At 41.2% G+C, this 26,943-nt stretch overlaps 1 protein-coding gene across 3 annotated transcripts in view; it reads left to right on the top strand.

The window, feature by feature from the left end:
- Positions 1 to 19,676: 19,676 nt before the first annotated feature.
- The window catches only part of NFXL1 (nuclear transcription factor, X-box binding like 1), a 53,315-nt gene continuing 46,048 nt past the window's right edge, over positions 19,677 to 26,943 (top strand). For 2 of the 3 annotated variants that reach the window (XR_014023302.1, XM_081304248.1), the window contains exons 1-3: positions 19,753 to 19,813; positions 20,158 to 20,391; positions 22,947 to 23,120. Coding sequence is in view for 2 of the 3 variants with exons in the window: in XM_081304248.1 (XP_081160374.1) it covers positions 20,160 to 20,391; positions 22,947 to 23,120 (406 nt within the window). In the remaining variant the exon portion in view is untranslated. The other variant, XM_081304249.1, reaches the window with a different exon arrangement.

The following is a 26,943-nucleotide window of genomic DNA, read 5'->3' as shown; positions in this document are numbered from 1 at the left end:
CCATGTCAGCTGAGTGGAGTTATAAGACTCAGGGTCTGTTCATGTAAAGGCAAAAATATCTTGAGAGTCAGAATGGAGGGGAATAGAGAAGAAGGCATCTTTCAGGACTAGTATTGAGAAGTAAGAAGTCCCAGAAGAAATGGTGGAGAAAAGGGTATAAGGGTTGGTTACTACGGGATGGATTGGGATGACTGCAGAGCTGATGGAATAGAGGTCTTGAACCAAGTGGTAGAAACATTAGGTTTTTTTACTGCCAAGATGGGGGTGTTATAAGGAGAATGAGTAGGTCTAAGGAATCCCTTTTTCAAGAGGTCTTGAATGATAGGTTGAAAGCCTAGGAGTTTTTGTCAGGAGAAAAGGTATTGAGAATTGGCCAGAAAATGAAGGGGGTTTTTGAGACAGATGTGAATGGACATGTGATGTGAGGTGATAGGAGGACTTGAAACATCCCAGAGAGTAGGGTCCCCCTCAAAAGGGGGTAATGGGAAGGCACTGCAGACAGAATAGAGGATGGTCCTAAGGTAAGGGTGAGGATCAGGGGAGTAGCAGGTGAGTGTGGATGGAGAAGGAAAGTATGGCTCCCAATGTAAGGGTTCGGTGAAGCATCAGAGAAAGAGACCACAAGAGACCAGCTTCATGCAATAAGCAGGAGGGAGTTTTATTGAAGAGGATCCTAATTCAGCGTGCTGAGGCTCTAGGCTCACTCAGGAAGGGAAAACAGCCCAGAGCCCTGAGCAGAGGTCAAGCAGAGCTTAAGTACACTTTTTGGGGAGGGCGGGGGGCTTTGCATACATCAGAACAAATCATCATGAGGCGAGGGAAAATTGAACAACAACTCTGAGACATGATTAGTACATTCATTGGCGGGAACAGGCTGGACAGCGGTGATTGGTCACTTTTAAGCGGGGTACACATTCAAACTGATTGGTTTTAGGGCCTCAAGGACTACGTGACATACTACACAGAGTCCCAGGTTATTAGACAACCAGTGGAAACAGTGGGGATATTTACTGGGCAGTTCCAGTATTGTCCTAACAGCTATAGGGATTACAGGTTCTGGGGGTAGCAGAGGAATTTTAACAATACCTGGTCTTTTACTTTTTAACCCAGGCCTTGCAGTTTAGAAACTTTACAATGCCCAGTCTTTTACACTTTAACTCAGGCTTTGCGGCTTAGAATCAGCTTAGAAATTTTACCTTTACATTCCCCACTCCTTTTTCTGACTACTTTTAATCTTAAAAGTAATGAATCATAATTATTGGAGGGTCTCATTTTCCATTTCTGTCAGTGGAGCATATTGTTGCCTGATTACCATGAGTTTCACCTGTCCAATCTGAGCCTGGAGGAAAGAAACTATGCGGTTAAGCAAACAGGGACCCACAGTCCGTAACAGCATAATAATGATTAAGGGTCCAGCTAGAGCTGATAGGAGTGTAGTTAACCAGGGGGACTGGGCAAACCAAGACTCAAACCACCCTTGTTGAGTTTCCCTCTCTCTCTGGCGCTCTTCAAGGCGTTTTCTTAATTTACTCATGGATTCTTTTACAACTCCAGTACGGTCAGCATAAAAACAACATTCTTCCCTTAGTGCTACACAGAGGCCTCCTTCCCTCATAAAAAGAAGATCTAACCCCCGCCTATTCTGCAAAACAACCTCAGAGAGAGAGGTTAAAGACTCCTGCAAGGCTGTGATAGAGGTCTCTAATGTCTTCAAGTCCTGATCTATTGCTGTTTCTAATTGGGCCATTTGTTGCGTCCCCCGGATCATAGCAGCTGCTCCCGTGCCCACTCCTGCAGCGGCTCCTATCCCCAATAGTATGGCCAGAGTGAGGGACATGGGTTCCCAGCGAAAACGGGTTGTTTGTCCCATCACTAATCTTTCAAATGATTCTGCATCATGAAAAAGCACCCTGGGGAGTACTTGCACCATTACACAATAGTTTACTGAGCTGTCAAACACCTGGACTGAAATGCAAGGGGTTAATCCTGAGTCACACGCCCACCAGGTTCCTTTCTCGGGGACTAGAAAGCCCTGCGTAATGTTAATTTCTCCTATCTGGGTGCATATATGTTGTTTACTTTTAGGTGGGGACCCTAGACATAAACCTGCCCCGGTTACTTCTGGGAGAGTTAACTTTGGATTTTCACCCCAACTACAGGTGGAACTCTGCATCTGTATGGCGCGTAAGTCCCATTAACTGCTATCCCTTCATAATAAGGGGGCGTGGCAGAGAGGCATAGCCAGCAGGATTGGGTGAGGTCTGGCTGTGTGGAGTTCAGTACCGCGAAGGTTCCTTTAATTAATTCCCAGGGGGAGGAGTCAGCTATACTCTGGACTGGGGAAGTAGGCAAAGACGGAAACCGGGAGGAATGAGATAGTAAAGGGGTTTTGGTAGTTCTAAGCAAAGGGGGTTTGGGATGCTTAATTCCTGGCTTGAGGGGATTGGGCCCTATTGCCGTGGGATTCTCTTCCTGCTTAAGTCTGATGGTGAACCAGAGACCAAAGTCGTACGTAGGGCCATAAACATAGAATCGCATTCCTCAGGTATTTCCCATAAGCCACGTCGTCCTGAGGTAGCCCCTTGCTTTAGAAGTGAAAGTTATATTGAGGGGGTTACATAGACTATTTTTTCCACAGCGAGTGTTCGACACTCGGCTAGTTAGACAGTTCCTAGGGTGTATCCAGGTGTCATTTCACCCTACCTGAATCATGCTGTCTGGGGAGTTTGGTTTCCACCATGCAGCTCCCGTTTGTTCACAACCCCAAGATTTGCAATAAAAGTCATTGGGCCCTCCACAGGTTCGGGCCTGTTTGCGACTTCAGAAATCAGCTGGACACACATAATAATCAAGACTGGCTAGTCTACACCTATGATGTGGGCGATGACATCCATAATGCATATGGTGACCCCGTGGGGAATGTTGCCCTGGCTTGGGGTCGAACGGGATCTGTGTGGGGTCCTCTATGTCAGGGAGGTCCCAGTCAGAGAGGCCTATGGCCAGTTGACAAATGTCCGGATGGAGAGATGGCCACCAAGTCCATAAGGGAGCTATATGTGAAATAGACCATACTACTTGTCCAGTGGGATTTATAATTTGCCAGTGTTGTTGAACAGGCTGATGGGGATTAGGGCTGCAGGTGGTCAGGGGAAGAATCCATAGCCCTACCCACATAATGGACACGCAACTTGAGAGGGTTACCAGTCTGTTCCAGTTTCCAGCCAGAGTCTGGACAGGGTGCAGGCTTGAGATGGGAGGCATGGATCCAGGGAGAGATCCCATCTACTTTCACCGTTGTAGGCATTATAAGCAGCACCTGGTATGGTCCTTTCCGTCGGGGTTCCAAGGATGACACCTGATGTCGTCTTACATAGACGAAGTCTCCCACTTGATATCGGTGTGGGGTTCCCTTGTCTCCGGGCTGATAAGCAGTGGCCAGCCATTTTCACAGGTATCGCTGGGTGTGTTCAAGGGCTTTAAGTCTGTTAAGCAAGGGGGTGTGAAAGGAATCGTTAAGTCTCAGGGTTGGGGTCAGGTCCCTGATTGGAGGAGGGGCACCATAGAGAATTTCATAGGGGGTGAGGTTGCACAAAGAGACAGAGGGGGTATTTCTTGCACGAAACAGTGCATAAGGTAGGAGCATAGTCCAATCTTTTATGCCGGTCTCCAAGCTTAATTTCGTTAAGGTCTCTTTGATGGTTCTATTCATCCTTTCTACCTGTCCTGAACTCTGGGGTCTATAGGCACAATGTAACTTCCAATTAATCCCCAGGGTCTTGGCCAAACCCTGACTTACCTGGGCCACAAACGCCGGTCCGTTATCGGACCCCATTACCTTAGGCAGTCCAAATCTTGGAAAGATGTCTTCCAGAATCTTTTTGACCACCATCTGAGCCGTTTCTTTCTTCGTGGGGAAGGCTTCGACCCATCCTGAAAAAGTATCTACAAAGACTAGGAGATACTTAAGTCCATACCTTGCTGGCTTGATTTCAGTAAAGTCCACTTCCCAGAACTGTCCGGGTCTGGTCCCTCACAAACGCTTTCCTGCAGGAAGCTTGGATGGGTATGCGTTAACTAACTGGCAGACTTGACAAGCTCTAGTCACCTGCTCAGCTATTTCTTTCCTCTGCGAGTCAGTCAACAAAAAGTCCTTTCTTTTGTCCTTCAAGAGTGCCTGTAACTTCTTTGAGCCTAAATGGGTGAGCTGGTGTACATCTTTGACGTAGAGTTGGGCTTTTTGGAATTGTAAACTTGGCTCTGTGGGATCCCGGAGTTCGGTGTCTGTGTCCCCAGGCCATAAGTTGCCTGAATGTTCCTGTGCAGCCAAGTTTCCCGGTTGTTGTTCCCCCGGCATGGAAACAGTTAACAGGGTCACTCCGTTTAGGGCTGCCAACTTAGCTTCCTCATCTGCCCGTCTGTTTCCAACTGCCATGGGGTCATTCCCCTTCTGGTGCCCCTGACAGTGCACTATAGCTAGTTCTTTAGGGCCTTTTACTGCTGAGAGAAGGTGGAGGATCTCATCTTTGTTCTTTATTTCCTTCCTGGTGGAGGTTAATAGCCCCCTTTGTTGGTAAATAGCCCCGTGCACATGAGCAGTGGCGAATGCATAGCGGCAATCAGTGTATATGGTGGCTCTTTTGCCTGATGCTAGCTCCAGTGCTTTTGTAAGGGCAATTAGCTCTGCTTTTTGAGCTGATGTTCCTCTGGAAGGCCAGAGGACCAGATAACATTAGTTTTGCTAACTACTGCTGCTCCAGCCCACCGCTTACCGTCTTGGAGGAAGCTGCTCCCATCCTTAAAGCCATACGACCTCAGGGCGGGGCAGTGGCTGATCCTTTAGGTCTCGGCGTACACTGGTCTCCTCTGCCAGTATGTGTTGACAATCATGAGCGACAGGTCCTGATGATTCTTCTGGCAGTAGTGTAGCCAGGTTGAGTGGAGCAGGGGGTCCCAGCATTATTCTGTCCTTGTCAAGTAAGAGGCTCTGGTAATGGGTTATTCTGGAGTTTGATAGCCACCTGTCTGGAGGCTGACGGATGATGCTCTCCAGGGCATGGGGGGCTATGATAGTCAGCTTCTGTCCCAACGTTAATTTATCAGCATCCTTTATTAGAAGGGCTGCCACTGCTATAGCCCTTAGGCAATGGGGCCACCCGCTAGCCACTGGGTCCAGTTTCTTTGATAAGTATGCTACCGGCCTTTTCCAAGGTCCCAAAGTCTGAGTGAACACTCCCCGCGCTATTCCTTTCTTTTCTTCGATGTAGAGAGTGAAGGGTTTTTCTACATCTGGGAATGCCAAGGCTGGGGCAGATAGCAGCGCCTTTTTGATATTATCAAAAGCTTGTTGGTGTTCAGGGGTCCATTGGAATTGGACATCCCCCTTTATCAATGGGTATAAAGGGGCAGCCAAAGACGCAAACCCAGGAATCCATAACCTACAAAAGCCGGCAGTCCCAAGAAACTCTCTGAGCTGTCTCTTATCAGATGGGGGTGGTATCTGCACAACAGTTCGTTTTCTAGGCTCAGTAAGCCATCATTTGCCGCCCCTAAGAGAATAACCCAGGAAGATTACTTCTTGTTGACAAATGTGGGCCTTTTTGGCAGAAGCCCTATATCCGAGCTGAGCAAGCTCGGATAATAGTGCTTGGGTCCCAGACTCACAGTTCTCCTTGGTGTTGGCTGCCAGCAGCAGATCATCCACATATTGGAGTAGGGTGACTTTCGGGGTGTGTAGTTCTGAAGTCGTTGAGGTCCCTGTGGAGAGCTTCATCGAAGAGAGTGGGGGAGTTTTCGAACCCCGGTGGGAGTCTAGTCCAGGTTAGTTGGCCAGATGTTCCTATTTCTGGGTCTATCCATTCTAAAGCAAACAACAACTGACTGTCCTTATGTAGGGGCAAGCAGAAGAAAGCATCTTTTAAGTCCAGCACAGTGTACCATATCCGCTCCGGATTCAGAGTGCTAAGCAAATTGTATGGGTTAGGCACCGTGGGGTGAATGTCCTGCACTCTGTTGTTGATCTCTCTCAGGTCTTGAACAGGACAGTAGTCCCCAGTTCCTGGCTTTCTTACTGGTAGCAGGGGGGTATTCCAGGCCGATTGACAGGGCCTTAGGACCCCAAGAGCCAGGTATTTCTGAATATGGGGTCTTATCCCATCCCTAGCTTCTTTGCTTAGAGGATATTGTTTAACACTGATTGGAGAGGCAGAGGCTTTTAATTCTACTACTATTGGAGGTTGTTTTATGGCCAGACCTAACCCAGCAGTTTCTGCCCAGGCATCAGGATAATCCTTTATCCATCTCTGGGGTAGTCTACCTGTTTGATCGGTCCCAGGGGCCGTGAAGAGTTGATGTTCATCTTCTACTGACATAGTCAGAGCCGTGACTATAGGGGCCTTTACTGAAGGGTTTAGAAACTCCACTTGGGGGCCATCAGGGTTAAAGGTTATTTTAGCCCGGAGCTTGGTGAGTAGGTCCCTGCCCATCAATGGGGCCAGGCATTCTGGGATCACTAGGAAGGAGTGGTGGACTTTCCCTCTTCCTAGGTCCATTGTCCTCTTTGTTGTCCAAGCCTGATATTTACTGCCATTAGCCCCTTGAACTAGGATCTTTTATTAGATAGAGGGCCCAGTGGGGCCTTGAGGGCTGAATATACTGCTCCTGTATCTACTTCAAAGTTCACTGGGGTCCCCTCCACTTCAAAAGTTACCCTGAGCTCGGGGAGGGGATCCGAGCCCCGACTTTCCTAGTCATCTTCTAGAGTCAGCATGGCAGGCCGGTGCGTCTGCTTCTTTTTGGGGCACTCTTTAGCCCAGTGTCCCTTTTCTTTACAGTAGGCACATTGATCTGAGGCCAGGGGCGGCCTTTGGTGTGGGCCCAGGTATCCCTTCCTGTCTCCCTGCCTTCCAACTTCTGGCCTATCTGTGGCTATGACCAGGACCTTAGCCAATGCTTTAGTCTGCCTTATGTTTCTATCATCTTCCCTGTGTTCCCTTTCCTTCTCCCTCCTCTGTTCCTTTTCTTCCTCAGTTTCTCTCTTATAATATACTTTCTCAGCCTCTCTGACCAAATCTCTTAAGGTCATATCTTATAGTCCATCTAAACGTTGTAACTTTTTCTTAATATCTAGGGCAGCCTGCCCAATAAAAGCCATTGCAACAGATGCCTTTTGATCCTCTGCCTGAGGATCAAAGGGAGTGTATCTCCTATATGCTTCCATAATTCTCTCCAGAAACATGGAGGGAGATTCATTGGGTCCCTGAATAATCTCTCTTACCTTGGCCAAATTAGTTGGCCGCCTAGTGGCCACTCGGAAACCCACTACAAGAGCCCAGCGATAGGTGGACAGATGCTCCCTATCTTCAAAGGTGTTAGGGTCCCAGTTGGGTCAGTTTAAGGGGAAGCCAGCTTCGATGATGTTAGGAAGTTGGGTTGGTCTCCCGTCTGCTCCAAGAATATTCTTTCTGGCTTCCAAGAGGATTCTCTCTCGTTCCTCTGTTGTGAAGAGAGTCCCCAAAAGCTGTTGGCAGTCATCCCAAGTGGGCTGGTGTGAGAACATCAGCGACTCAACTAAACCTGTAAGCCGGGGTGGGGGTCCTCAGAAAAAGGGGGATTGTTATTTTTCCAGTTGTAAAGATCTGAGGAGGAGAAAGGCCAGTATTGGTAGGCATAGGGGAGGTGAGAGCTATGAGGACTTGTGTGGGAGAGAGGGTTTAGAACATAGAGAGGAGAAAGTCTGAGTGTATGATATCTCTTTCCATTTTACTGAATGCTCACAATAGTTGAAAAGATCCCTGATAACATTGGGATCTAGAGTGCAGTTAAGCATTGAGGCCAGAACTGATTGCACAAGAAGATAAGCTGGGGGGGGTTAGGTCCAGGGTGAGAGCCTAGGTTAATAAGGAGGCAGCCTAGAGGACTATGGATGGACAGGGGAGATCTATGGGAGGAAATGGATAATGAGCCACCTGTGGTGAGATGTAGGAGGTGAGTTTAGAGGTGGGGTGTCCCCTAGTCTCTATTGTCACCCAGTGGAGAGGATGGTTATGCTTAGGGGGTCATCACCACTGATGGGTAAGCGTCAGGGGCAGGGCCCATAGAGCACTTAAGTGCCTGACCAGAACTACGTAGGGGTAGAAGCCATAGAGATGAACCCAGAGCTGAGAGGTCTCACCAGGAACAACTCCCAGTCACCCTTGGTGATTTTTCTCAAAAAACAGGATCCCAATAAAAGACCACCTATAGACCCAGTTGACAGTAGGGATCAACCGTAGCAGTGAAAGCTGTGGCTGGGGGTGTCCCCAACCACATGGTAACCCTGGGAGTGCTGCACAATCAACGGCCACTTCCCAGGACGTGTATGTCATTTAGGACGACCAGAGACAGGGGTCTTACCTGAAATGTCCAATGGTGGGTACAGAGAGGGCGTTCAGCAGAATGGAGGGCCTGGTCCCATGATAGAATCTGGATGGGGGCCTGGGGTTGCTCAGTGACCCTCAAAGAAGGGAGTGGGCACACTAGGAACCAATGTGGGAAACCAATCCTGGGTTTTGGCATCAATCAAAGGAAAGCGAGAAACTGGGATGTAGGTGAGAGAGAAATGAAAGATAGAGACCAGGCAGAGATATACACAAGAGTTTATTTTTAGAGCTGACAAATAAAGGCCATCTCTCCATAGAAGGAGAGAGGCAAAACAGGCTTGAGTTCTTTTTTTTTTTTTTTTTTTTTTTTTTTTTTTTTTTTTTTTTTTTTTGTGATGCTGGGGATCAGGCTTGAGTACTGGGACTTTTATGGGACAGGCTCAGGCTCAAGAATTAGGGCCAGGTGGGTCCTAATGCAGCAGTGAAGGGTTGGGTTGGTATGAGGGAGTGGTCAACCTTTCTCAGAAATGCCCTTGGGTGGGAAAGTGAAACTTTTTCTTAAGATGGTCATCCAGATGCTAAACAAGGACCTTACACCATTCAGATATAACTTCAATGCCCAAAGAGCATAAAATACATAAAATTATTTAAAAAATTACACAATAAAGTAATGTGAAATTTCTTCTGATTATGTTCCTTTCATTTCTATGTCTAAAATAATTGGACATTTGAAATTTCTTGACTAAAGAGAAATAAGACTCGTTAGTGATTGAAAAATGGGTTAGTTTTTACCAAACTGGAATAATTGAAATTTCTTCCCTTTCTTAGAAATTTCTTATTTTGATTTTGATACAAAGCTCTTTAGTATAGCCCCCTTGACTCCATACCATGGACCTAGTCTCATTTCTTTTACCTGAAGAAAGGACCTGCTCTCTGGCCTCCACATCCAGCTAAAAAGCCATGTACTTTTTTGCAGCTCAGAGAAAGGGTCAAAAATAAATAACAGGCCTGGGGCTGTAGCTCAGTGGCAAAGCACTTGTTTTGCATGTATGAGGCACTGGGTTGGATCCTTAGAACTACATAAAAATAAATAAAATAAAGGCATTCTGACCATCTACAACTACAAAAAAATTCAAAAAAATCACAAAACTATTAAAATACAAAATGCAGATTTACTGTATTTCAAACACTTATTCGCAATCATATATAGTATGGCATAGGTATCAGAGATGTCAACTGAGAATTTGCTGCCTGCACCCAGTTCCACATGTGATTACACAGGGCTCCAGATTAAGAAAGACAAAGGCTAAGAGAAAAGTGCTATAAAAACAATCAACACCAAAAACAAAAAACAAAACCAAACAAAAAACCTAGGTGCTTACTAAGAGAAAGACAATATTCACTAATTCATCACATCTCTGATACTCCATCTATAAAAGAACCCTTGAAGGCTGAAAAATCATAGACCTCTCCTTGTTAAGTGCAAGAAAAACAACACAGAATCTCATGGCAGAAAGAGACCTGAAATCTCACCTAGTTCTAAAGCTAAACATAGAGTCATTAGATTGTCCTTGAATTTGCTTTACTGTCTGGACTTCCCATAATGTTTTCTGCAATTTTAAGACACACAACAAATGTCGTACAAATTCCAGAAAGGTATTCTCACTGGGGACCCAATGATTCTGAGGACTGAGGACAGGTACAATAATGAGGGTGACTGTTTCTAGGGCAGTCTATTAAAACCTTCTGGATTATGAGCCACAGAAGTGCATTTTGTATTGTGACCCAGAAAACACACAAACCTTTCAGAAAAGAATATTACTCTTAAAATATGCAATGCACTAGGGAACATTCTGTTTTCTCTATTCTATTTTAGCTTTTGTTTTTTTCCTAAAGTCTTGTTGCAAACTGCTAAATTGATCTCATGCTTAATTAATGGAGCATTACTGGCAATCAAAAAGAAGAAACAAAGCTACTCTTCCAGAGAATGGTAAGTAGAATTGCCTAGAAGAGAGAATTCACTTTAGCCTATGCAAGAGAGGAGGAAAATCAAGGGGAGTGAAAAATACCCAGGAGTGGAGGTTTCATCATATAAAATGTCAAGGCAGTATCTCTTCGCGTTAGCTGCCACTAGGTATGAAACATGCTTTACTTAGTGTGGTGGCCCGTTATTTCTTGAGACCATAACCCACTAATGAATTATCTTATTCCCAGCTCATTCTGGTTTTTTAAAATATGATATTTGAATGTCAATCTCACTTACAAGGGTTTTTTTCCCCTAATTTTTTGAAGATTTTCATCAAAATCTTTAGAGAGATAATGAATCTTTTATTAGATAACAGATGAACAGCAAGCATCCTTCATAAGGTGCATTGAGTTTGCTCAGCACTAGTATCTTTTAAATGTTTTCTCTTTAAGGGGAGAATACAGTAGCTATGAAAATTAATTTGTCTAATAACTTCAGGAGCATTAGGTGCTGTTTGGGGCACCACCAGTCCATATTAGGGACTATTATGTTTCTGTCTTCCTAGTATTAAAACCCTGGAAAAATAAACTCAACAGAATAATCCAGTAATAAGTCTGCAAAAGATTTTCAGAAGTCAGCTAAACTACTGCTGAGCTCACCTGAATGAGTAATAGCTGACAAGATAATACCTAACCACTTTTAAAGACCCCAAGAAATTGAAAATTTATCACCTCTTTAGCTATTAGCAGAGAATATATTCTTCAATAACCATATCCTTTTCTTTGTAATGTTTTTCTTTTCCTTTTAATGAATTTTTTATAAACTTATCTTACAAAATTTATTGAAACTTAATTATCAACTTTCTTTCTCAAAACTAGGTTTTTCATATTGTATTAATTTATCATTTGGTTGAACCACCAAACAAAATAACAGTGGCTTAGTAAAATTCAGGAACTGTAGTTTAAGTATAATAGAGTCTATATTTCTCACACTAACGTCCAGATGCAGGAATATGTATGAGGATTTCCAAAACATTTGTTCAGTGAAATTCTCAGGGGTACAAACAAACTCCTCCTACCTGCTTCAACAGGTCTGACTTCCATTCCCCTGATAACATTATGGTCCAAGATGGCTAACCCAGCTCCTGACATCACATTACACTTTAGGCATTAGGAAAGAGGAATGCAGAAAGAAGGACATTCTACCTCCCTCTCAGGACATCTTCCAGAAATCATAAAACCCACTTCCATTTATATCTCATGGACAAAAACATAGTTGTGTGACTATGACTGGCTTACAATAGTTGTTATCTTAAGACCTATACCACATATGGAGTATAATATATGGATAAAATCAGGGGCATTCTTGTCCATGTCCTATGCAGGCTGTGGAAATGGGGTTCCCTTCGGTGGAATGAGCTGGCTGAGAAATAAAAGGTAAGAAAACATAATGACAAGAAAACCACAGGACACAGGAAATAGTTTCAAAAACGAGGGCAGGGCAGAAGCCTATTAGACTGATTGAGCTTCTATAGTCTGGCAAAATGGAGCCTGCACCTACTTTATTTATATCATTAAAGGTAGGTGTAAGGTTTCAAAGGGCAAAGTTTTGTTTCTTGGTGTCTTGCAGTCTTGCAGGTTGACTGACATCTTGGCAGGTCACACCCATCTTAGGTGCTGTGTGGTATCTCTGGCAGAGCTTGAGGGGGAAGTTCACCTGCATCAGGTGATCAATCCCTGTGAGGGTGCCATGGGAGATTCCCAATGCCAGACTTCTCCCCTCGTTAAGCTACTATGCTCAACATAGTCTACAGCCCACATATTTCTGTTAGACTCTAACTCCGTTTGTTCTTTGAATGTGCCTTTTGATGCTGGGGATTAAACTCATGGCCTTGTGCATTCGAGGCAAGCATTCTTCCAACTGAGCTATATCCCCAGCCCCATCCTGGAATGTTCTAAGGCAGCACCCCAGGGATATCGTACTTGCTCAAAGGAAAGTCAGGTAGCAGTATGGAAATACTGGATCGCAGACCTGGTGTTGCAGTTTCCACGAGTCTTATATCCTAACCATGGCCTTGAAAAAAAGAGCCATGGACCTGAAGGAACCATCTGGATCATGCAGTTCTCTACACTCTGATGATAATAACCAAAGAGAACTCTCCAGGGCACTGCATTAAATTTTTTGAATCATTAGTGATCACTACTTTAGTCTTTTGGGAATTTTATTTGTAGTATCTGGGATGGGAGCAGGTCTGAGATGTGTCTGTTGTAAAGGACAAACACTACAAGTTTCTATCTAAGGCTTAAATCTTCCCAGTGGACAAGTTCCTAGATACTTAGACTCAAGAGTCTTGCTCTTCAATTATCTCCCATTCTATTCCCATACATTACTACTTTTTCCTCCTCTATGGGATAGTTGCATTAGTATGCAATAGTCAAATATTAAACACTTGCTTGACCTGTTTCTGCTTCCAGTTAATACCTCATTTCTCTGTTCCTCTTTACTGAAAGGATCTTTTGTCCATTTGTCCTTGTAGAATTTCTCTCTTACTGTTCTTTCTTGGATCTGATATAATTAAGTTTGCTACTGTCTCTCCACTGAAACCTCTCATGAATCTTAATAGTGACTCCTACATAGCCCAATATAAGGATCAGTTCTCAGCCCAAGAATTATGAGACTTCTTGGTAGCATTTGGCAGAAGTGACTAATCTCACCCACTTTTTTTGAATGACTTTGTTTTTGGTACAGGAAATTGAGTCCAGAAGAACACTACTTTTTAAATTTTATTTATTTAAAAATATTTTTTGTAGTTGTAAATGGACAGAATGCCTTTTTTTATTTTTATGTGATGCTGAGGGTCATACCCAGTGCCTCACACATGCTAGGCAAGTGCTCTGCCACTGAGCTATAGCCCCAACCTTCCTTTTTATTTTTTGAGAAAATGTTTTCCTAAGTTGCTGAGGGTCTCACTAAATCATAGAGCCTGGCTTTGAAACAGTGATTCTCCTGCCTCAAACTCCTAGTTGCTTGGATTATAGGCTTGCACCACTGTGCTTGGCCTTGAACTGCTTCTTTACTTGACTGTCAGAACACTTGGCTTTCAGTTATTTTTCAGACTAAATTTCCATTTCCCCTGGCCCTTCTCATCAGAGATCTAATTGTCACAGGGTCCTGTAGCTACAATATCCACTAGAGTAGCCTCTTACTTGGTCTCTGTAATTCTACTCTTGCTCCTCTGCACACAGTAGTCCATTTCCATACAGTAATCACTGTGATCTTTTTTTTTTTTTTTTTTTTGTGGTGCTGGGCATTGAACCCAGGGTCTTGTGCACCTGAGGCAAGCACTCTACCAACTGAGCTATATCCCCACTGTGATCATTTAAAATCAAAATAAGAACATGACTTCTTGGCCTTAGCTTGCTTAAAATTAAACCCAAATCTTCACCATAGCTCTACATTAAGTAGCTCCTAGCCTCTCTGATTTAATTTTCCAGCATTCTTCTACCCACTCAATCTCTCTCAATCATATTAGCCTTCTTACTGTCCTTGAATACACTACATACATTCCATTTCCCATTTTCTGGGTCCTTGTAGTTTCCTCTTCCTTTCCTGGGAAGTTGTCTCCCCAGTATCCAATGGTTAATGTTGTCTCTTCATTTAAGTCTGCTCCAATGTCATCCCCTTTGAGGACTTTCCCTGACAATTTGATCTGAATCCAATCCTTTATCACCTTATCTGCCTGCACAGAAAACTACTCGATGTTACATTTTGATTTGTTTTCTCCACTTAAAATGAAAGTTATATTAGGACAGGTATTTAATTTCATTTATTACTCCTTTTTTTTTTCTTTTTGTTTTTTTTCTGGTGTGGTGGGATGGGTACCAGGGATTACACTCAGGGGCGCTCAATCAATGAGCCACATCTCTAGCCCATTTTGTATTTTACTTAGAGACATGATCTCACTGAGTTACTTAGTGCCTCACTTTTGCTGAGACTGGCTTTGAACTCAAGATCCTCATCTCTGTCTCCTGAGCCACTGGGATTACAGGTGTGTACCACTGTACCCAGCTAATTGAAGCCAGAATTGAAAAAAAAAAAAAAAAAACAGGTAGTCAATGTAGATAGATAAATCGGGCCAGTATGAAGAAAACAGGCCAAACGAGTTTGGGTCCAAAGCCTAAAACTATGCCCATGTGTTGAGAGCCACAGACAAGTCAAGATGGTGCCTGGCACTTTTCTAAGAGGAGTGGTTTGAGAAGTAAGCCAGCAAGCCATTAAGATGATAGAGATTCCTTAATGACTGACTGCTGTGTCTAGAGTATGTCAATTAAGTTAAGCTGTGTGTAATTATTAAGATGATGAGGATTCCTTAATGACCAATTGATGTAGCTGGATGTTAATTGAAACAAGCTGTGTATAATCAGTTAAGTGTATATATAACTCTACTGTTTGACAATAAAGCGGCTCCCGCTGTATCAGCCTTCATAAGTTCCTTGTCACTCGCCCCAGCCAGACTGCGGCACCCATGGGAGACTGAAATGTTAAAGTCCCCAAAGCCTGGCCTATACTGCCCATCCTAAAGAATTGTTAATGAAGCAACTCTGAGCTGCTGATTAATTTGCTCCGGGCCCCCTTCCTGGCTGGATCACTCCTCCATGGCCCCTCCAGCCCACTTGTTTCCCACCCTTTGTCCATCCCACCAAGCATTTCCTGGGTCTAGTCACAAAAGTAGGAAGGAGAGAGATAAGGGGGAAGAGTGCAGGAGAACAAAAGAAGCCTAGGTCATATAAAAAGGCAGAACACCTTCACTTCCTGGGATACCAGGATACTAGCTATGGCCTCCTTCTCCCTCCTGGGGAAAGCCTATGTTATCCCTTTTTAAATAAACCCTGCTTTTCATGCTTGCCTTGGCGTGCTTCTCTAATATTATACTTCAACCACTAAGGGAGCTGAACTCATCACCGATAACCAGCCATATTATTATTACTCCATTTCTATTGCCTACAAAGTACTTGGGACATAATAGGGTCTCAATAATTTTTCTTGACTAAGTTAATAGACAGGTGAATTTCCCAACCAATTCTGGGAAGATAAAACTCAGAGTTCAATTAAGTTGAATGACTATGATTACAAAAATGTGATCATTTGCATATCCAAGTTTCTAAACTAGGAGTCACATGTACAGCAATTTTAATACTAGGTGGCCATTGTATCCAAGCTATTTCCAATCTTAAATCATCCTATTATTTCTAAATTAATTTTTCTGAAAAATCTTGCTTAGGATGCCATCTCCGTTCTCTTGAACCTCATGGTGACCGCTTACTGTCAATGTTGAGACCAAACTTTTCAGCTTTATCATCTTTGCCTTAGGATAAACAGATTTTATTATTATTATTATTTTTTCCTTTCTGATCCAAGTATATGCCATGCTTATTCTCACTTCTAACACTTGGTTCATGCTGTCCCTACCTCTCAGCATGCCTTCTTCTATCGAATTCAAATCTTACCTTTCTCAGTTCTCAGCATCCATGACCTCTTCATTCTTACCCTGGTAATCTACATAGAGCAAATCCTTCTCATCTCTGAGTATAAAGTGGGTCTGCTGTTGACAGTATTGACTAACTGCTAGCCTCACTTATAGATTGATGGACTATTTAGCTGGAAATCTGAAAAATTTTACATTAAATATGAAGAATGTTTGATTTAGCTTCTGTTTTCAAGTTTTTTCTAGAAAAAGTAAAATGATAGCCCAGTAGATAATCATAATCATTCATTTCTGAGTTTTACTAAGTACAGAAAAATAGGACCTATTTCTTAAATTTATATTGATAGACCCAACCTGATCTTTTCTTAAAATTGGGAGCCATCTCTCCACAAAGCCATGAAAAGATAATTTTGGCTTTACTATAAATTACTGCAAATTCTGACCTTGCTTGGAATGCCTGCCCGTGCCTTGAACTCACCCATGCCTGGCTCTCTGGCCAGATAGCAGCCCTCTCTGAAACTTTAGTGACGCCTCACAAATCTTGGCCTTCCCTGGCCAGATAACAACCCTCTCTGAGGCTCTAATGACCTTCATAAATTCTGATGTCGGGGCCAGCAAAAATGTAAACTACCATTAGTGTTATGCTTGTCAGAGTTTTGTTATCTGTAACCCCCTTTGTGTAACTTTCTGAGCTATAAAGCTGGGCTGCAGGAAAGCTGCGGCTGCTGTCTTGTTCCCGACATTTTGGGTGGGAGAGGCAGCCCGGCGGGTTGAAATAATAAGCTTGCTTTAATTTGGTTTTAATTGGAGTCAGTGGTCTTTTCTTGCGTCCTGGTCTAACAATATCTCAACCTGGTTAGAAAAAGCAACTGGACTATTAATGTTCCTAATTCTCCTCTGCTCCATCTATAGAAGAAACACTTTTAAAATTTTATTGGCTCATAATGTCAGTGTTTGATTGCATGTTTTATTCTTTATTTTCTCCTTAACATTTTTCCCTCCTGTGGTTTGGTTAGGTCATGTCAGTATTTGAAGGAAAATTGACATAAAATGTATACAGTGTCTGTATCAGTCTGGGTCCAAACAAAACTAGAAACTACATTGGTTAAGTTTTATATAAAGAATTATTAAACTTTGATAAAAGAATGATTACAAGGAAACTGCATATGGAATTTTAAAGCTGAAGGAAAGTATATAAGGAAGGACAAATTGTCCCCTCCCCAAGGCTGAAATTTAGATCTTATTGGAAAGGGGATCAGTCAACACATTGGATAGTAGAAAAGTTTGCTAGTCTGTTGTAGCCAGAGCTCATATGCAGATAGTATTTGGAGGCAGGCCCTTTGGTTGGTAATTTTAGTTAGATGAACTTAGGAGGGAAAGAGAGATCTGAGCTTTATTGCTTGCTCTCTTGACCTGTGATGCCTCAAACATGCCTTGACACAGTCAGAAAACCCTCACCAGATGCTAGTACCTTGATATTGGACATCACAGCTTCCAGAACTGTAAAAATGAATGTTCTTTATAAAAATCACTAAGTCATTTATAACTACCCAGAATACCACAGATCCAAATATAGTTTCAGATATTCTGCTAATAGCAGCAAAATATACACTAAGACTGGTCATTTTTAATTTGTAGCTATTTTGTATACAACTGCTATGAACATGAGTTTTTGTGGAAGTATGCATTCATTTGTTCTGGTTATATATCTAGAAATGGGATTTCTTAGTCATGGTACTTCAGTATCAAGGTTTGTTTAATTTTGGCACATATTGCCACAATTTTGGGGGAAGTGTTTGAACCAACTTCCACTTCCACTAGAAGAAGATACAAGTTTTCCAATTGCTTGTCAATGTTTGGTATTCAGTCAGTCTTTTGGTGCTGGGGATTGAACCTGGGGCCTTTTGCATGCAAAGCAAGCACTCTACCAATTGAGCTATATCCCCAGTCGTTCTTTTAAGTCTATTCTTGTGATACATTTAAGCAAATTAATATTAATTATAAATGTACAATATTTCTCAACCTTTAATCCAATATCCCTTTTGATAAATATAGTGAAACCATGTTTCTTCCAAATATTATCTGAAATTTCAAAGGAAAAATAACAGCAATGGATATTTTTGAAAAGGTGTTCTCCATTTCCATGTGCTTTCATTTTATACTCAGTTGTCCACTGCAAAAATTTATATTGAAAATATGTTCAATGACTGCTCATTCAGAGAGTTTGTAAGATTCTGATTCCAAAGTGATTATTGTGACTATTTTCTGCATAACGTGGCAGGGAAAAATTGGGATTACAGGAATCTTTTGCCTGTATCTTAAAGTAATTGAAATTTCCAGGTAGACATTAAATTCCTTTATATAGTCATCATATCATGGTGGTTGAAAGAGTACTGGCCAGGAGTTGCACTGTCCCATTGCAATCCTGGCTTTGTTAGAATGCTGGATAAGACAATTTTTGCATGCCTTTATTTCCTAATTTTAATAATGGTTCTGGTAATAATAATTATGGATTTTTGAAAAGATTAGATAAGTAAAAGAAAAAATGGTTTAGAAAAATGCTGGCATACAGAAAGAACTTAATGCATGTTGGATATTGTCATTAGCTATTAATTTCGGGGAATGGAAGAAATTTGCACAGCTCAACGGTAGAGTGTCCCTGAGTTCAATTCCCAGTAGTAAAAAACAAAAACAAACAACAAACAAAAATGGTGGGGGACGTTTAGCATACAGATTTGGAGAATATATGTTCATTCAGATCTCTGGCATATAAAATTATTTTCAACTGAGTCTCCCTCATTAGTAAACATTCTTAAAGCTTCAAACTAAAAGTCTTTATCCAAGTGCAATGTTAAGCTGTTGGTTCATATCTGTTAATTTCTAGCCAATGAAACTATACTCTTAGGACCATGTTTGTATTTGGATAATGTACCGGCAATACTGTAATACCTATGTATAAGAGATTGAAAGCATGGTTTCCAATAAATCATACTACTTGCTTTTGAAGCTTACTTTCACCTTTTTCCTTTCTGTATGAACAGGGGCAAGTCACTTAGCCTCTCTGCCTCAGTGTAAAACGGAGGTAATAATCAGGGTTACTGTCCCAAATCAATTAACACATATATTTATAAAATACTTTGAACAGTACCTGCCATTAAATAAATGCTATCTAAATATTTGATACTTGAGATTAAGGTAGAAGAATTAATTATGTTGAGGTGTTGCATAAGGATTGCATAATCCCAAACATTAATCAATATATTTTTCAATCCCAGACCTCAAAATTAAGTTTTGAAATCTACATATCTCAGTACATCTTGTTAGAAAACTCAGCAAAGTAACAAGATTTAGGTCCTGGCTCTCAACCATTTCCTTTAATAAAACCTACTTGAGGGAGCCGTCTTGAAAGTAAAAAATCAGATTGCTCCAGAAAAAGCACCTTGCAAACTCTAATGAACCAGGATAATAATAGGCATCAGATTTTGACAGCGCTCTAGAAATTCAGAAGGGCACTTTCTTAACTCTAGCCATTTCCTGAAATGTTCCCACTCCTTAACTTTCCTTCCCTCTCTAAGCGGCCACTCCTAAGTGTTTTCTATTTTTTTTTTTTTTTTGGCTGTGAGAACACATCCGCAAGCCCCAAAACAAGAATGTAGCGGAAGTCCAAATGGGACTACTTGGATAGAATCCTGACCCCTAGCGGCAATCAGGGCGATGGCAGAGCACGTCCCCAGCACGCGTCCTTTCTGGCCGCTACCCTTCCCGGGCTCCGGAGCACGCCGGGAATTGTAGTTCCCAAAAGGTCGGCGTAGTCAGGTGAGCGCACGCGCAGTGAGCCCCTCCCAGGACTCTAGACGAGGAAGCGGCCATCGCTGCCACGCGTTCTGCGGCCGGGCAGTGGGGGCTTCTGGGAATTGTAGTCGCTGCGAGCGAGCGCCGTCGGTAAGGAGACGTAGCTTTCCGTGGGGTCCGTTCTTGTAGTTGGTTCTCGGTGAAAGCCGCTGGGTCAGTCTGCCGCTCTTCTTCCATCGTGCTTCTACTGAGGCTGAGAAGGCGCTTTCTTTCTCCTCAGCTCTACCTATCTGGCTTTGGGCGCTCCTTGCCCCGCGGTCCTTTTCTCCACCTAGTCCACTCCCTCTTCGGTCCACTTCCCAAGCCCGGGCTTAGCGAGGACTAGCCCTCCCAGAGAGACAGGGCCGCGACCTTCTCAAACCGCGGCCCCGCCCTGGGACCCTGCCCTGGGACTCTCCACACGCAGCCGCTAGCATAACGTGTCCCCCTGACTCTTTCCTCCTCCGCGGGACCCGTCGTGTTCACGCTTTTTCCACTCCTTTATCTTTCCTCTGCAGGGATGGAAGCTTCCTGGCGCCAGGTGGCCGGTGGCCGAGGCCGTGCCCGAGGATGGGCCACCGCCGCCCCCTCCTCAGGAAATGGAGTTCCTCTCCGCGGCGCGGGAGGAGGGCGAGAGAAAGGGTCTGGGGGTGCAGTCATTGTCAGCCCCGGAGGAGCCGCGAGCCCGGCGGGTGGAGGTAGCAGGCACGGCCCCTTGGGACCTGAAGCACCGCAGGCTTCCGTGGCCACTGGTGAGAATGGCTCCTGTCCTCAGACTCACCTGGATGCTTAACACCTTTTCCTGCCTCCGCCTTCGCTCTTTGTCATTCACTTCTTTATTCTCCTTCAAAGAAGTTTATTATTGGGCTCACTTCTCAAACCGTTCCGGCATGTTTTCTTCAGTCCTTTTCATCTGAATGTAGTTGATATTGCCTTTGTTACTTTCTGGCCAGTATTTTTCCAAACCACACTTTTTGCCTGCCTGAATCCCTGTAAGTTGTGCCATCTCATAAAAATCTGCTAACCACTTAATTTTTTTTTTTTTTAAATAAAGTATTGTGGCTTTAGTATCTTTGGGCATGGCAACAGTCATCTGGGCTGAGATTGCAGAAATCCAATTTAGATTGGGAGCGGACACTGCACCTTAAGTTATCTCTTCTTTGCCAGATTTTCTTTTTCTTTTTCTTTTTTTTTTTTTTTTGACTGGCTTCTTTAAGCACTACAATGAGCTTTTGAGCAAGTGGTCCTTTCCTAACTGTGGTTCCTGTTCAGAAATTTCACGTCCTTTCATGGATATATCTGTGTTGCCTCCTTGATTTTGTTAATACCCTTCATTCCAGACTGTGTTTTAGTGTAGTCTGAGAGCATTTACACAAAGTTGTAGGTGGGACTGAGAGAATAATCACTGATTTGTGTGTGTGTGTGTGTGTGTGTGTGTGTGTTTGGAATGTGTTTGTTTCAGAATACCTTTTTTTTGAGGGGGGGAGCAAATTTGAGCTTCTGAATGGGTTTTCTTCTAGGGTTTTAAAGTCGGGTGGTGTTCACATGGTTTGCAGCTACTGAGTTTATTTACTTATTTATTTATATTAGTTACACATGACAGTACAATGATCTTGACATGTCATACATTTGAATCAAATGGGGTATAATTTCTCATTTTTCTGAGTGTACAGGTTGCAGAATCACATTGGTTATACAGTTACGTATATACATACAGCAATACTAGTGTTTTGGAGACCTATGAACAATTTCGGTAAACTTTCTTGGATTTTGTGAGTAGAAGGAAAGCAAGTGTACTCTGTCAGGGTAATAGAGATTTGAGTGTAAGAAATAATATGTGGAAAGGTTGTTTTGTCAACTTCTCTGTAGCTTGAGATGTCAGGTAAATACATATATATCAGGTTATAAATGTTTTCATTGTCTCTGTACATCTCAGCCTCCCCACCTTAAGTGTCTTTTAAGTGCATTTCCCATAGATTATTGGCATTTATCACTTCTCTTATTGTACAGATTTTTGAGTCAAATATCTTATAGCCATTACTTTTTTCGAGGTACTTAACAATACCCAGGTAAACACTAACATTTTACATTTTATTTTCTTCTAGTTTTACTTGAAATAACAGTTTTGGTCGATAATCACAAAAGTGGCTGTAATAAGAAAAAGGAAACATTTTATGAGAGAAATAAAAGATAAAACTTCACTAAATACTAATATGCTACCTAAAATAAGACAGCTTTTCTCATAGTAGTTCATTAGTTTCTAATTAGCAAATTTAAAATCCTTCCAATAAGTGCACTATTGAATTCAGGTGAATTCAATTGTTTGTGGTTCCTTTCTTAATCTATTATTACTGTCCATAGAACTTATTAACGGAAGAAAATTCCCATGATCCTTATTCTTTAAGAACTTTGAAGTCTATTGAGAATATGTGCCATGAAATTATCTAATTCTCTTTTCAACTCTTATTTAATCAAGTGACAAAACGAGAACTACAAACAGTGCTAAAGGAAATCAAGTGGAAGAACTAACTTATTTTATATTCTTTTTGAAGTGAAATTGTAAAAAAGTATATTTTCTATGAAAGCAATATTTTGTGTGGGTTAATGTTAAATGTACTTATTTTTATGACCACAAAAATGTCAAAAGACTACATGGAAGGCCAAAGTTCTTGAGCTTTCTAAGAAGCAGGTTATATTTAATATAATAGATACACAATGAATACTGTCTGTGCAGAGTGGTGGGTTGGGCTGGGCTGTGGTTGAAAATAGGGTAGTTTAAAGAAGTACCTGCTTCCCCGGATTCTGACATGCTTCCAGTGAGCATGTTCCCTCACTGTTTAAAAATAACTGTGTAGTGTATTTTAAAAATGTGCCATTTAAATTTTGTTAGTATTTGTTTATGTGTTTGCTTTTGTGGTACTGGGAATTGAACTCAGGGCCTCATACATGCTGGGCGGGTACTCTACCACTGAGCTATATTCCCAGACTTTTTAATAATTTTTTTTTGAGGTTGATCAGGTTTTGATATTTTTATCTTCATAATTTCTTTTTCTTGATTTGTTATTCATTTCTATAACAATTCACTGCTTTTAGTGGGACTTATAAAAATGAAAATTTTGTTGTGATATTTTCTTTAACTGTCAAGAAATTTGAAAATACTTTTTATGAATTTTTAGTAAGATAGAATGTTTCAAAGGCTACTTTCAAATGCATGTTTAAAAATAATATATTATTAGCACATCGTGTCTTGCTTTTTGAGGAGATTGTTTTGCAGAAATGAAACCATTTTTTTTTCCCTTTTAAACAGAGCTAATGTCTCAGCAGAAATTTGAGGAAATCAAGAAAGCTAATCAAGCTGCAGCCAAAAAACTAATTGAAGAACACTTTAGCTCTTCATCTGAAGAAGAAGGAGATGAAGATTTTGAAGGAAAACGGGGGAAAATAGTTGCCAATACATTTGTAACATATACTACTCAGACAGGTATTGATCATTTATATTTTGACTTTTTTGACATCATTGAAAATATATTCCTTTTTTTGGTAACACTTTTTCATACTACATGGAATGGTTTTTTTGCATTTTAAGAATAAGCATGTTGTGTTGTGAAGTTGAATTTTTGTACATTTTACTATTGAGTTATATGTTATTTAATCTTTCTATAAAACAAATAGCATGGGGATGGTTCTTTCACAGACCTTTTGTATCTCTTGTGATTTTAATTGGCATTTCAGTAGAATGCTGGGAGGGGGCTGTCAGTTCTCTGAGAAATGGCTAGGGCAAGTTGTCCTGTTGTGATTTGATTGAACTAGAAGACTTCAGATATTTTTTCAACCTATTTTTCATTTTTATCATGTTAAAAGTGTTTTGAGATTAATTTAACTTATTACTTTAATTTATATCTTATTCACATTTGATCTTCATATTTTTTTCTTATTTCTAAGCTGAATCTCTTCAGGTCTGACATGTATATTCATGTTAATCTGTGGTATATAACTGGGTTGCTCTTTCAGCCACGTTTGTTTGTGTGAAAGGGCCAAAGTAATGCTGCTGTGCATGACTTAGTATTAAGTTATAAAAATAGATTATTTTGGGAGTGGAGTTGTGGCTCAGTGGTAGAGTGCTCATCTAGCACGTGCGAGGCCCTGGGTTTGAGCCCTCAGTACCACATTAAAAATAAATAAGTAAAATAAAGTATTGTGGGGCTGGGGATGTGGCTCAAGCGGTAGCGCGCTCACCTGGCATGCGTGCGGCCTGGGTTCGATCCTCAGCACCACATATTGTGTCCGCCGAAAACTAAAATAAATATTAAAAAAAAAAAATTCTCTCTCAAAAAAAGAGTATTGTGTCCAACTACAACTAAAAAATAAATATTAAAAAAATAGATTATTTTCAAGGTAAATATGAATATTCTTAAATCTTTCATGTTTATACTTAAAGTTGTTAGTAACATTCTTGCATGTATTATCAACATTTATCATTATTTTTGTAGAAATATAGTGTTCATATACTTATCTCACTTTAGGATCCTGTTAGAACTACAAGAAAGTGTGAACATTTTCTAGGAAACAACTCTGCACAGGAGGAGAAACTCCTATAATCACACAGAAAATGACAGAACTGGGTTTAAACCTAACTTTTTGAGCCACTACTAAGTTGTATCTTCTGTGTAAAAGCAGGAGAAATTATAAGGTAGTTTAGACTGCTGCTCTTGTACTTATTCATGGGGAAAAAATGGCATCATACAGTAGTTAAGAACATTGACTCTCAAGCCAAGCTGCCAAGGTTTAAATCTTGGCTTTGCTTCATGAACAAAGTTTTAAGGTAATTTTTTTTATCAAATCCATTAATATTTTATTGTCATTCCTATATATATTCTGTACTTTGCATTTATCAAAGTAATGAGATCTGATTGCTAGATTTATGAACAGTGAATGCCAGAGTAATGAGAGGGTTTCCACCTCACATTAGTGAATTGAATACTAGGACTTTACCCAAGGAGTTCGTATTTGAGCACATCCCTCACACTTTCGTGATTCTTCTCTGAACTTTCATACTTGTATGGCCCATTTCCTGATGACTCTTTCTATCTGGCTTAACCCATGGATAAATCATACATTTGTTGAAAGATGACTTAATTCTTCTTTTGTTAGTCTTTTTCTCAGTACCTCTATAGTTGTCCCAGTGACCTGCCCACCCAGTATGGGAGCTAGGATGGCATGAGTATTGTCATTTACTAGTGTTTCTTTTTGCCACGTCAGACAACTTATCACAAGTCTCCTCTTGTGAATCTTGATATTACCCTTACCTTTTGAAGTACCAATCTAATTGTCACCCAAGATGCTTAAGTTCTACTTCCTAAATCTCATAAATCTGTGCATGCTCTCCCTACATACTGTCATTGCCTAATTCACGTCATAGCTCTTCAATTTGTGGATGAAATCTATGTAATAACTGTGAGATAACTTAATACTATTTGATGCATATGAAAACGGAGACAGGAGTAGGGCATGGTGGCACATGCCTGTAATCCCAGCTCAGGAGGCTGAGACAGGAGGATCATGAGTTTAAAGCCAGCCTCAGCAAAATCTCCAGTTTTTTTTTTTTGGGGGGGGTGGGGTGGGGCTTGTTACTAGGGATTGAATTTAGGGACAGTCAACCACTGAGCCACATCCCTCTTTTGTATTTTATTTAGAGACAGGGTCTCACTGAGTTGCTTAGTGCCTTGCCATTGCTGAGGCTGGCTTTGAACCTGTGATCTTCCTGTCTCAGCTCCCAGAGCTGCTGGGATTACAGGTGTGCGCCACCACCCCACCGGCTAATGGTCAATTTTTGCTTTATCTGCTTTATCTGCCCCTAACTTCTTATTTCCTGCTGCTGCTTATCTTGGCCTCTTCATGTTTATTTTTTTTTAAGTTGCCAGAGTGATCTTTTTAAAAGGCATGCCATGCTATTCATAGTGACAGTATACTTTATTGCCACAACCAAACTTTAATCAAAGCTTCAAAGAAGTCTTACATAAATTTTGTGAGGAAAAATTTATACTTTATTTATTTATTTTTTGGGGAGAGGTACCAGGGATTGAACTCGGGAGCATTCAACCACTGAGCCATATCCCCAGCCCTATTTTTTGTGTTTTATTTAGAGACAGGGTCTTACTGAGTTGCTTGGTGCCTTGCCATTGCTGAAGCTGCCTTTGAACTTTGGATCCTCCTCTTCTGCCTCCTGAGCCCCAGGGGTTACAGGTGTGCGCTACCGCACCTGGATTATACTTTACTTTTTCAAAACCTTTTCCATCTTGTTCTTAAATTCTAAATTATGTGAATTAAGTGTTATGTTAAATAAAATTCAAAATATTAAGCTTTTTTAAAAAAAAAACAGCTGTGTTGAAAAGTGATATAAGCATATTTAACACAGTCATTTTGCTTTTAAAGATATTTTTGAAACTTTACTATTTGAAATAAAGCAATTGTCTAATAATTTCACAGTTTTAGGAGTGCTTTTCCATGTATTTCTTTAATAGCCTAAATTGCATTTATGTTTACATTCTGATAAGGTAAATTTTTGTTAAGTGTTGTATTTACTTTCATGATTTTAGGATGTAAAGAATTAACCAGGTGTCTTATTTATTCAATTTTTCTTTATGACAACTTAAATTTTGGTTTGAATCAGGTTATTGCCTTGGTAAGTTCTGTACTTTTGTTAGTTTATAGTATTAGTCTACTTTCTTGGAGACTCAGTCAACCTGTATTGAACAATTTTTATTGTACTAAGGGCATGTAGGCTTATTTTTCTTACACTAAAGTTGCTGAATTTACTGCCCCTTTAAGTGTTGTTTGTCCTTTAAGGTACTTGTTTTATCTTTCATTTTGCTGTTACTTATTGTTTTTTGGACCTGATTGCCCTAACCCTCATTGCAGCACAGCATAGAGGTTAAGGGGACTCATTTTTAGTCAAGCTAAAGTACTTAATTATTTTGTATCTCATATTTCTCTTCTGTAAAATGAAGATAATGACAGTTCATTTACTCCTATGGAAATAATAGTAGTCTAGTAGGTAGCAAATAAATAAATGCTCAATGATTCATCAAAATACAGTTTTAGTTAATTTTTTTAAGCTTATGCTACTTTTTATTTTTTTTAGCACAAATAGTGAACATAATTTAATGAAGCATGGTTATTGTAATGTAATGACCTCAGTCAGGGACTTTTGTTCAGTGAATTTTTATTAAGAGTGTGCTAAACACACACACACACACACACACACACACACGCGCGCCCATTCATCGTAAATGGTCCTAAAGAGT

Source organism: Spermophilus citellus, assembly GCF_964194105.1.
Source record: "Spermophilus citellus genome assembly, chromosome: 8".
Lineage (NCBI taxonomy): Eukaryota > Metazoa > Chordata > Mammalia > Rodentia > Sciuridae > Spermophilus > Spermophilus citellus.
Note: the sequence above shows the minus strand (reverse complement) of the source record. Positions and strands in the feature narration are given on the sequence as shown.